At 54.0% G+C, this 10,080-nt stretch overlaps 2 protein-coding genes across 3 annotated transcripts; both read left to right on the top strand.

The window, feature by feature from the left end:
- The first annotated feature begins 377 nt into the window (after positions 1-377).
- HOXB8 (homeobox B8) lies at positions 378-3,555 on the top strand. 2 transcript variants are annotated; one of them, XM_008013021.3, is made up of 2 exons: positions 378-1,583; positions 2,360-3,555. In XM_008013021.3, exons 1-2 carry the CDS (start codon positions 1,160-1,162, stop codon positions 2,662-2,664), a joined length of 729 nt encoding a protein of 242 aa, XP_008011212.1. In that variant the 5' UTR covers positions 378-1,159; the 3' UTR covers positions 2,665-3,555. The 2 variants fall into 2 exon arrangements, with proteins under 2 accessions (XP_008011212.1, XP_008011210.1); XM_008013019.3 differs by having other exon boundaries at positions 2,357-3,555.
- Positions 3,556-4,818: 1,263 nt separating this feature from the next.
- Positions 4,819-8,281, top strand: HOXB7 (homeobox B7). The gene is made up of 2 exons (XM_008013016.3): positions 4,819-5,334; positions 7,447-8,281. Exons 1-2 carry the CDS (start codon positions 4,935-4,937, stop codon positions 7,698-7,700), a joined length of 654 nt encoding a protein of 217 aa, XP_008011207.1. The 5' UTR covers positions 4,819-4,934; the 3' UTR covers positions 7,701-8,281.
- Positions 8,282-10,080: the final 1,799 nt, after the last annotated feature.

Genomic DNA, 10,080 nt, shown 5'->3' with positions numbered 1-10,080 from the left:
TTGTTAAAGAGTTTACAGCCGTTTTTTGGGGGGCCGGTTACCCAGCCAATTCCCTCCACACGACAGTTAAACCTTTATCAATAATAAGGAAATTGATCATTAAAGCTTTAAATATGACTACCTCGTTTGTTTGAAAATATGTTTAGGAGAGGAAGCTGTATGATTTGATAACTTGTATTAAAATACCAATTACATTTATAGGACCTTTTAAAACTCGGCGCAATTAAACCGTGTTCTTTTACATTTTTCCGAAGCGACCCTGACATTTAGAAAGACTCCAATTGCCTCGTTAAAATCGCGAAATTAACAGCGTGCCTACGCCTGGCGCGTTGCGTATGTGTGTGTGCGTGTTTTTTTCCGTGACTCCCCCACATCAGTCTTTGGGGGTGGTCTGCGAAGGTATTTGATTTGTTGTGAGGCGAGAGATATCTCATTAATGTAGGTAGTTAAACAGATTTAATCCGTATTCATTCTCTCTCACCCTCTCTCCCTCTCCCCCTCTCTCTCCCCCTCTCCCCTTCTCTCTCCCTGGGTGTTTTTTTCTTCCCCTCCTTTTTTTTTTTTTCGCTCTCTCCTCACTCCCTGGCGCTCTCTCGCTCTAGCTCTCTCTCTCGCTCGCTCTCTCTCGCTCTCACCCTCGCTCTGCGTTCTGTCCGGGAGGAGTACGAAGAAGCCAATAGGATGCGGGGTCTCTAATGGATGCAAATGATCATGAAAAGACAGTGCAAAATATGAAACAACTCATTTGCAGGGAAGTAAATCACCGAAAACTGTTTATGAACTGGCATCCCTTCTTCGAAATGTAAAGCGAGGACCTCTTTAAGTGGCGGTATATTTTTGTTTGGGGGGTGGGGGGTGGGGGGAGGGCGAGCGAGCCGCGGCTGCCATGCAAGCTTAGACTTTTGGAGGCTTCTCTGTCCTTTTCTATTCCTGGAAATCACAAAAAGTGTGGCGACTTCGAGATCTTCTTCGCCTTTTCTTTCTTTTCTTTTCTTTTTTTTCCTCCTCTCTTTCCCTCTCCTTTCCTGGCGAGGGTGACTAGGAGCCGGCGAATCCGCGTTTTTTTTTTCTCTCTCCCTCCCTTTCCCCCTCCCCACCCCCTCCCCAACAGCCCCCAACTACAGCCTCCGCCGCCGCCGCCGCCTCAAAATTCAATAAAATGAGCTCTTATTTCGTCAACTCACTGTTCTCCAAATACAAAACCGGGGAGTCCCTGCGCCCCAATTATTATGACTGCGGCTTCGCCCAGGACTTGGGCGGCCGACCCACCGTGGTGTACGGTCCCAGCAGCGGCGGCAGCTTCCAGCACCCTTCGCAAATCCAGGAGTTCTACCACGGGCCGTCGTCGCTGTCCACGGCTCCCTACCAGCAGAACCCGTGCGCCGTGGCGTGCCACGGGGACCCCGGCAATTTCTACGGCTACGACCCGCTGCAACGCCAGAGCCTATTCGGTGCGCAGGATCCAGACCTGGTGCAGTACGCAGACTGCAAGCTTGCCGCCGCCAGCGGCCTGGGCGAGGAGGCCGAGGGCTCCGAGCAGAGTCCGTCGCCCACACAGCTCTTCCCCTGGATGCGCCCGCAAGGTGAGCTCGCCTCGGGGCCGGCAGGGGCAGGAGGGGGCCGGGAGGGCCCAAGGCCGGGCAGGGGGCCGGGCAGGCCAGGGCGCATTTCCTCCAGCTTCTGGAAGACTTGCCGGCTCCGTTCCGATCGCCTGCCGCTTTTTCCCTTTCTTTCTTCTTTCTTTCTTTTTTCTTTCCCTTGAAGGGGGTCGCTTAGAAACATTTCCTGAATCTATAAACCCCTCACCCTGCCTTACTTTTCTTCTTCCTCTCCTTCCCCCCCCCCCCCGTTTACTGTTTTATGGGGGGTAGTGAAGAGAGGGTGGTGGGAGTGGGGGCGCTCAACTTTTGCACTTCTCAATTGCTTTATAGTTTAATTACCCTGAAAAAACTTTTCTTCTGGGGCAGAGGCTCTGGGGATTTTTCAAGGTGGGTTCATTCGTCCCCACCCGGCTTTTTTTATTCTTATTTTCCCCCCTCCTTCACATCCTTCCTCCTAAAGTTTATGGCACTTTTAATAGATCTGAACCACCTCCTACCCAACTCTGGTGCTGGTTTCCAGGGGAGGGGGCTCCCCTTTCTGGCTCCCTTAGATTCACTGGTATCTGATCCCCCTCGCCCCTCCTCCTCCGCTGACCGCGGCCTTCTCGCGCCCCCCGCCCCTGCACGGGGTAGAAGGTCCCCTGCCCTTATTATACTGGTCTCCTAGGCTCGTTCACGAATCTTCCAACCTTCTCCGTCTCTGCCCCCTCCCCCACCCTCCCTCCCCTCTGTCTCGCTCTTTCCCCCATTCCCAGCAGCCGCCGGACGCAGGCGAGGCCGACAGACCTACAGCCGCTACCAGACCCTGGAGCTGGAGAAGGAGTTCCTATTTAATCCCTATCTGACTCGCAAGCGGCGAATCGAGGTATCGCACGCGCTGGGACTGACAGAGAGACAGGTCAAAATCTGGTTCCAGAACCGGAGGATGAAGTGGAAAAAAGAGAACAACAAAGACAAGTTCCCCAGTAGCAAATGCGAGCAGGAGGAGCTGGAGAAACAGAAGCTGGAGCGGGCCCCAGAGGCGGCGGACGAGGGCGACGCGCAGAAGGTCGACAAGAAGTAGGCTCCAGCTGGGACTGCCAGGGCCGCGGCCGCCCGCATGTCCGCGGGTCCCGGCCGCGCTGCCGCCGCGCGCCCCTGCCCGAGAGAGCTCTCGCCCCGCAAGCGGGGCCAGGAGCCGGGCCTCCCACCGCAGCGTCCCCCACCGCGCCAGTCCCCGCTAGTGGTAGTATCTCGTAATAGCTTCTGTGTGTGAGCTACCGTGGATCTCCTTCCCTTCTCTTGGGGGCCGGGGGGGAAAGAAAAGGATTTAAGCAAGGACTCCCTCGCCTTGTGAGGCTGAGCGGCCAAGGCCCGGCTGAGCCCCCCATGCCCCTCCCCACCCCATGTAAAAAGCCTCCTTGTGCAATGGTCTTTTTTTCCTTTGAACGTGCTTCTTTGTAATGACCGAGGTACCGATTTCTGCTAAGTTCTCCCAACAACATGAAACTGCCTATTCACGCCGTAATTCTTTCTGTCTCCCTTCTCTCTCTCTCTCTCTCTCTCTCTCTCTCTCTCTCTCTCTCTCGCTGCGTCCTCATTTCCCCTCCCAATCCTCTCTCCTCGCTGCACCCCCCAGCTCACTGGCTTTCTCTCTGCTTCTCTCTTTTCCTCTCCACCCACCCCCTTTGGTTTGACAATTTTGTCTTAAGTGTTTCTCAAAAGAGGTTACTTTAGTTAGCATGCGCGCTGTGGGCAATTGTTACAAGTGTTCTTAGGTTTACTGTGAAGAGAATGTATCCTGTATCCGTGAATTGCTTTATGGGGGGGAGGGAGGGCTAATTATATATTTTGTTGTTCCTCTATACTTTGTTCTGTTGTCTGCGCCTGAAAAGGGCGGAAGAGTTACAATAAAGTTTACAAGCGAGAACCCGAGACTGGCCGGGCCACAGCTTCTCATTTGCTCCCGGATGCCTTGCAGAACCTGTGGGGAGCCTGTCACAGGGCTCCTGCGCCTGCTGAGGCTAGGCCGCAGAGAGGAGGGGGCGGGGGCTGGAGGCAGGTGGTGCGAGTCCTTCGGCCCAGGGGCGCTGAGGGTGAGGGAGGCGGCTGCGCCTGATTGGAGGAGAGAAAAACGAGGGAGGGGAGCCAAGAGAAACCCCCTCCTCTCGCGTTCCGAGGCTGCCCTGCCCGGGAGACCAGGGCGCCCAGGCCACGCTGGAGACATGCGGCTGGGCTGGTGGCTGTGTCCCCCGCCACCTCCCTCTTTGTTTTGCTGTGTGTCCTCCCGAGTGTGTGTGTTTCAGGGGTGGGGGGTTGGCAGGCATAAAGGTGGAGTGCAGGCCTGCTGAGCATACTTTTTTTTCCTCTTGGACTCTTGTTGTTGGGGGAGCAGGAGAAGGGAGACCGCTCTTCCCTGCCTCTCCCTCTCTGGGGCTTAGCCACCTTCTCTCTGTTCTGAGGCCATGGCTGGCTGCCTGCCTTCCTTGGCTGCCTCTGCTTCTCTGGTAGTCACGCTCCACTGAGGCATCCGCCTCCGGGAACCGGGAGAGCAGCGCGCCCGGACTACCCTCCACCCTTCCTTTCTCTCCCCACCCACCCAACCCCTTTCTTTCTTTTACTTTCAAACCTTTTTTTTTTTTTTTTTTTTTTTTTGCCACCAGAAACTGCAGCGTTCAAGGCCCATGGGCTGGATCCTGTGCCCTAGGAGCACCTAGGAAGCCTTGCTCCATCTCCGCCCGCATATCTGGGGCACCAAGAGAGAGAGAGCCGTGAGCCAGGCTCGCCTCATTCCTCGTCTTGGGAGAACCGGACCAACTTCCCCAAACGGCCGTGCGGTGCACAATTGGCCCGGATTAATAAAGAACAGACTTGCCCCAAGCACCCAACCTCCCAGTTGCATGCATTCAATCCCTGCGTTTGTCTCTCGCCCGGTAACGGGCTGAAGAGGATGGGTGGTGGGGGGGAGTGACAACACGGATCGCCCCAAGGTTATTTTCCCTTCCACTCAATCTCTTGCTCCCCAAATCTCGCCTGCAAGCTGCCTCCAGCCCGCGGGAGTCGGCAGCGGCCCTTGAGCCCCTAGCCCCAATCCACAGGGTTCGGCTATCCCATTCATTATTGATCATATTTTATAAATCCAACGCCACACAATTTTTTCCGTATTACCGGGAGCCGTGGGGAGGCGGCCCGGCCATTGGCTGAGGGGAGGTCACGTGGGCGGGGTCACGTGGTCCGGAGAGGAAAAAGGGGGTCCTTTTTGGTGTAAATCTGGACTCTAATTCTGTAATATATCAAGGAATCTCGTAAAACCGACACTAAAACGTCCCTGCCTACAAATCATCCGGCCAAATTATGAGTTCATTGTATTATGCGAATGCTTTATTTTCTAAATATCCAGCCTCAAGTTCGGTTTTCGCTACCGGAGCCTTCCCCGAACAAACTTCTTGTGCGTTTGCTTCCAACCCCCAGCGCCCGGGCTATGGAGCGGGTTCGGGCGCTTCCTTCGCTGCCTCGATGCAGGGCTTGTACCCCGGCGGGGGGGGCATGGCGGGCCAGAGCGCGGCCGGCGTCTACGCGGCCGGCTACGGACTCGAGCCGAGTTCCTTCAACATGCACTGCGCACCCTTTGAGCAGAACCTCTCCGGGGTGTGTCCCGGCGACTCCGCCAAGGCGGCGGGCGCCAAGGAGCAGAGGGACTCGGACTTGGCGGCCGAGAGTAACTTCCGGATCTACCCCTGGATGCGAAGCTCAGGTAACGCCGCGCACCGAGCTGTCCCAAGCCCCAGGGGCCGGGGCACGTAACCCGGAAGGCTCCCCCTTCCCGGCAGGGCGCCCCTTTCCGCGTCCAGAGTGCTCCCCAGCCGGAGGTCGGCCTGGAAGGCTGCACCCACTGGGCCGCGACCCAGCAGGCCGTCCCCGCCCCCATATTTGCTCGGTGCTCTCAGGCTTGCTCTGCTTCCCGGCGGATCTCTCTTCGCCGACACCACGGCGCTGCGAGCCCCCAGCCCGCCCCCACCCTTCCTCTCGGCCTTTTAGCTTTAAATATTTATCAGCAGCGCCGGCACGGGCTGGAGACGAGGCCGTTTGTCTTGCGGAGGAAGGCCGGTGTTTGCAGAGAATAGCTATTAGGGTCTCCCCCCTTCTCCCCCCTTCCCAGCTAAGGATCTCAGCCCTGGGTGTGTCCCACTGCCCCAGCTCGGATAGGGTATGGGGGAGGGGCCATAGCGCTAAGCAATTCTCCCCTCCCCCTTCCTTTCCAGCCAACCCCGCTCCCCCATTATTCCCATCAGGACAGAGGTGGGCTCTAGAGGCCTGGCGGGAGGAGAAAAGGACCCAGTCAGGGACACAGAGCTAGAGAGGCAGGTGGAGGGAGGGGGCTGAGGCCAAGGGAGATGAGCCTCCTGATCCCAGTGAACTTGGGTGGGGGAGTGGAACAGGAGAGCTAGAAAGGGGCAGAGGCTTCATGGGAGTGCAGCTGGTTTCCTCAGGTGCTCTTCCTAGGGCTCCTAGGAACCCCTAAAGAACTGGCCAAGTTTGGAAGTGTCAATCCAGATAAGTGGCTCTCTTCTTGGGGGAGGGGCTAGGACTCCCTGGAGCCAAATAAAAACTTAGGGAGTGCAGTTCACCCAGCCAGCTGGTACAGGAACCCCAAGAGGCTGAGGTTCCATGGGGTCCCTGCCAAGTCTGACCCAGACATCCTTTTCTGCACTGTTTCAAAGCAGATGAACGTGGGAGCTAGCCCCAAAGTCCAGAAGACCCAAGACTCATGGTCAGAGGCACACAACCCAGTGATGATCAGGGGCCAGAAGGAGCCCCGCTCTCACGCCATCAGTATTGGTGGTTATAGACCCCTTTACCTGCTCCATAGTTTAACTGCCTTTCCAGTTGATTTATCAAAGCCCCACTTTTTCTGCTCATAAGCATTTCAGCTTGGCTTTTCTCTGACTTGAAACTAGGGCCCCTAGCCCCTCCTCCCCTGACTCCTTCCCAGGAGGGCTGACATCAGCACCTCTTTCAGTCTCCTCAGGGTTCTGGGCCTAAGGCAGAAGTTCCCCTCTACCCTTCAGCCCCCACCACCCAGATACTCCATGTTCCATCCTATCCCAGGCTACTATCTCTCCTCTTCCCCTGTGCCTTCCTGGAGGCCCAAAGATTGCTTTAAAGAGCTGGGCTGTCTAGGCAAGCAGGCAAGCAGGACAGCCTGGCCCTGGCTGAGGCTTAGCCACTCACTGGAAAAGAATCATCAGAGGGTCACTGCTGTCAGACCAACTGTTTGCTCCAAGGAAATCTGTGAATTCTTACCTTCTCATTCCACAACATGCTGGGGATGAGTTGGGGAGACTGGGCCTTTGGGGCCCCTTTGTCTCCTTTTCTTCTTGGGAAATGCTCTCAAGCCAGGCCTGGCACCCCACTCCAGGGTCACTTGCATGGTTTCTGTTGGTCTCTACTTGAAAGACCATCAGATCAGCATTCAAAAGAGGGGGTTTAGGGTCCTTGATCCCAGAGAGTGAAAGGAGGTTTAACCTCCCCTCATCCCACTTGCACCCCTTAGGAGCAGAGCTATTTATGAGCCAGCAGGTTACTTTCCTGGGTTCAGAAGCTCCAGGCTGAAAAAGACTTCTTGGATGGAAAATGGGAATGTTTACCTTGAGAAGCCTGTAGAAAATTCTGCAATTAGGGGAAACTGCAGCTGGAGTAAGGGTTGGGGTATGGAAAGCCAGAATTTGGTTTAGTGGGAAAATGGGCTTCTTCACCTATCGACTTCAAATCACATACAGGGTCTAAAAGAGAGGTGGGCACTCCCTTGGCGTTTTCTGTACTCACTGATTTTACTCACTGATTTTCCTCTAAATACTGTGCACAGGAACTGACCGCAAACGAGGCCGCCAGACCTACACCCGCTACCAGACCCTGGAGCTGGAGAAAGAATTTCACTACAATCGCTACCTGACTCGGCGGCGGCGCATCGAGATCGCGCACGCGCTCTGCCTCACGGAAAGACAGATCAAGATTTGGTTTCAGAACCGGCGCATGAAGTGGAAAAAGGAGAACAAGACCGCTGGTCCCGGGACCACCGGCCAGGACAAGGCTGAAGCAGAGGAGGAAGAGGAAGAGTGAGGGACGGAGAAAGGGCAGAGGAAGAGACATGAGAAAGGGAGAGGAATAGAAGCCCAGCTCTGGGAGCTGAATCAGGAAACTCAAATCAAATAGGGAAGTTAAAAAAAAAAAAAAAATATTTAAATGAAAGGAGTTAAAAAACATTTTTTAAGGAGAAAGGTGAAATTTTGGTTTTTCAACACTGAAAAAATACTACCTATAGGAAAGTCTGTCAGGTTTGGTTTTTTTGTACAATATGAGAAGGACATTATCTACCTGTTCTGTAGCTTTCTGGAATTTACCTCCCCTTTTCTATGTTGCTATTGTAAGGTCTTTGTAAAATCTTGCTGTTTTGTAAGCCCTCTTTAATGCTGTCTTTGTGGACTGTGGGTCTGGACTAACCCTGTGGTTGCCTACCCTCCTGAGCCTCCGCCTTCCCAGTAGTGGCACCAAGGGGCCTTAGGGAGCCCCAAAACCTACCACTCGCGTGTTCCCCAAGCGCCTGGCTGCTGCTCCTTGCTCCCCATCCCCCGGCCCCGTGCTCCCTTTTACATTCTATGTGTATCTAAAGGATGGAAAAATAAAACCCAATTAAAAATAAACAGATGCCTTATTTTCTGTGTCTTCCTAAAGCTGGGAAGGGGTTCAGCATTAGCGATGAGTAAGCTTCCCAGAGCCCCTTGGCTCTGACTTCTGATGCAGGTTCGTTTCTGCGCTGAGTTTGTTCTTTTTCTTGGTGGTGCCTCCTGCTCTGGGGGGCTGCCAACTAGTGAACCCCGATATTGCACTCATGCATTCCCTTTACACGCTTTTACACATATTGACTTATATGATGCACTGTCACATGTGTTACAGGCTGACATCAGATACACACTGTCACAGTCACAAACACTCCTATCCATATGTTAACAAACATACAGGCATTCACATAACACCAAATCCACACCCAGAACATATGCATTCATGTTCCCACACGCCCACCAGTAAACACACATTCACAATCGCAGACACATTGATACCAACGTACATTCACACATTGGCTTATAAACACAGATTCATATTTGCCCCCAAGTAAACGCATTCAGGAGCCCACATGCTTAGTCACACACGCTCACAAAACAACAAAACAAAAACCTCACCATTTCACAAACCCGCTTCCTCATTCAGGCCTGGAAACCGAGCTGCGGGATCTGGATCTGGGCTGCAGCCCAGGCACAAAGACGGAGCTGAAATCCAAGCTGCTAGGCCCCATATGAAGGAATAGTGGAAGGAAAGGGAAAATGAACACCCAAATCCACTCTGGCTTCTTGGGTGGCGTTGGGTAGAGGCCAGGCCCTGGAGTAGAGGCCTCTCAGTCGGCGCAGAGCAGCCTCCAGCTAGGGCGCTCACAGCTTCTTGCTTGCACGGCAAACATTTTCGGCAAGAGCTATTCTTTTATTTTATTTCGATTTATTTTACTTTCCTTTGTCTTAATTTATCTCGTTCTAAATTGACACAGACGACCGAAATAAAACTTTAAAATGGGGGGTGGGGAAGGGAATGAGTCCGGGAGCAAGACCCTGAGCAGTGCGAGTTTACCAGGCTGGTGTGGCCGCCTCCCGGCCGCTCTCTGAGCCTGGCCGCGCCACGCCCGGGGCTTCCTCCGCGCCTCTCCGCCCGCTCTCTGAGCCGCCGCTAGCAGCCTGGAACCATCTCCGCAGCACATAGAGAGAGGGGGAAAAATATGTGGGGAGAGGTTATTTCGTTTCCTCAATTTGGGCATTGGTAGGTCAACTTGAAAGACGGGGTTATTTCAGGGGACCTGAGAAACCCGGGCTGAATTTTTATTTTGTTTTTTGCTTCCAAACACCCGCTGATTGAAGGACCAAAACTTAGAAGATGGTGTCTATGCAGCTAGACCCGCTGAAATGATTTTTAGCATTTACTCGATTATAAACCCTGGATTGTTTAAATTTAAACAGACTTTGGACAGAAAAAGGGAGGGGAGTTGGTTTTAGGATAATCTGCTGAATTTGAATTTGTATGTAAAATGCTTCTAAACCTGCGGTTTCCCCCATTAATGACCAAGTAACGCCCTGGAGAGCGCATGGGCTGTCAAAGGGAACCTGGACTTGGCTGCATTTGGGCGGGAGAAGCCAGGATCCGGGTTTACCCTCCCCCAGTTTCTGGGTTGCGGAGGCGAGAATCTGACTATCTGCCTTGGCCCCCATCCAGGCCACTTCTCCTTCTGGTGCAAACACTAAGCCCTAGGGGATTTAAGGCCCCCATGCCTGCAATGCCGCCAACCTCACAGGTGGGGGTCCTGCCATCTACAGGGCTAGCAATGAGGGGGCCAGTTTAGAGGGGGAAAGGGGACACTGAAGCTTTCATTTTGCCCTTATGAAGGTGTCTACTCTAGGAA

Source organism: Chlorocebus sabaeus, chromosome 16 (genome assembly GCF_047675955.1).
Source record: "Chlorocebus sabaeus isolate Y175 chromosome 16, mChlSab1.0.hap1, whole genome shotgun sequence".
Lineage (NCBI taxonomy): Eukaryota > Metazoa > Chordata > Mammalia > Primates > Cercopithecidae > Chlorocebus > Chlorocebus sabaeus.
Note: the sequence above shows the minus strand (reverse complement) of the source record. Positions and strands in the feature narration are given on the sequence as shown.

Coding starts and splice junctions, on each gene's coding strand:
- HOXB8 (XM_008013019.3), top strand. CDS start 1,160: ATGAGCTCTTATTTCGTCAACTCACTGTTCTCCAAATACAAAACCGGG. Junction 1,584..2,356: donor CCCCTGGATGCGCCCGCAAG/GTGAGCTCGCCT, acceptor CCCCATTCCCAG/CAGCCGCCGGACGCAGGCGA.
- HOXB7 (XM_008013016.3), top strand. CDS start 4,935: ATGAGTTCATTGTATTATGCGAATGCTTTATTTTCTAAATATCCAGCC. Junction 5,335..7,446: donor CCCCTGGATGCGAAGCTCAG/GTAACGCCGCGC, acceptor TACTGTGCACAG/GAACTGACCGCAAACGAGGC.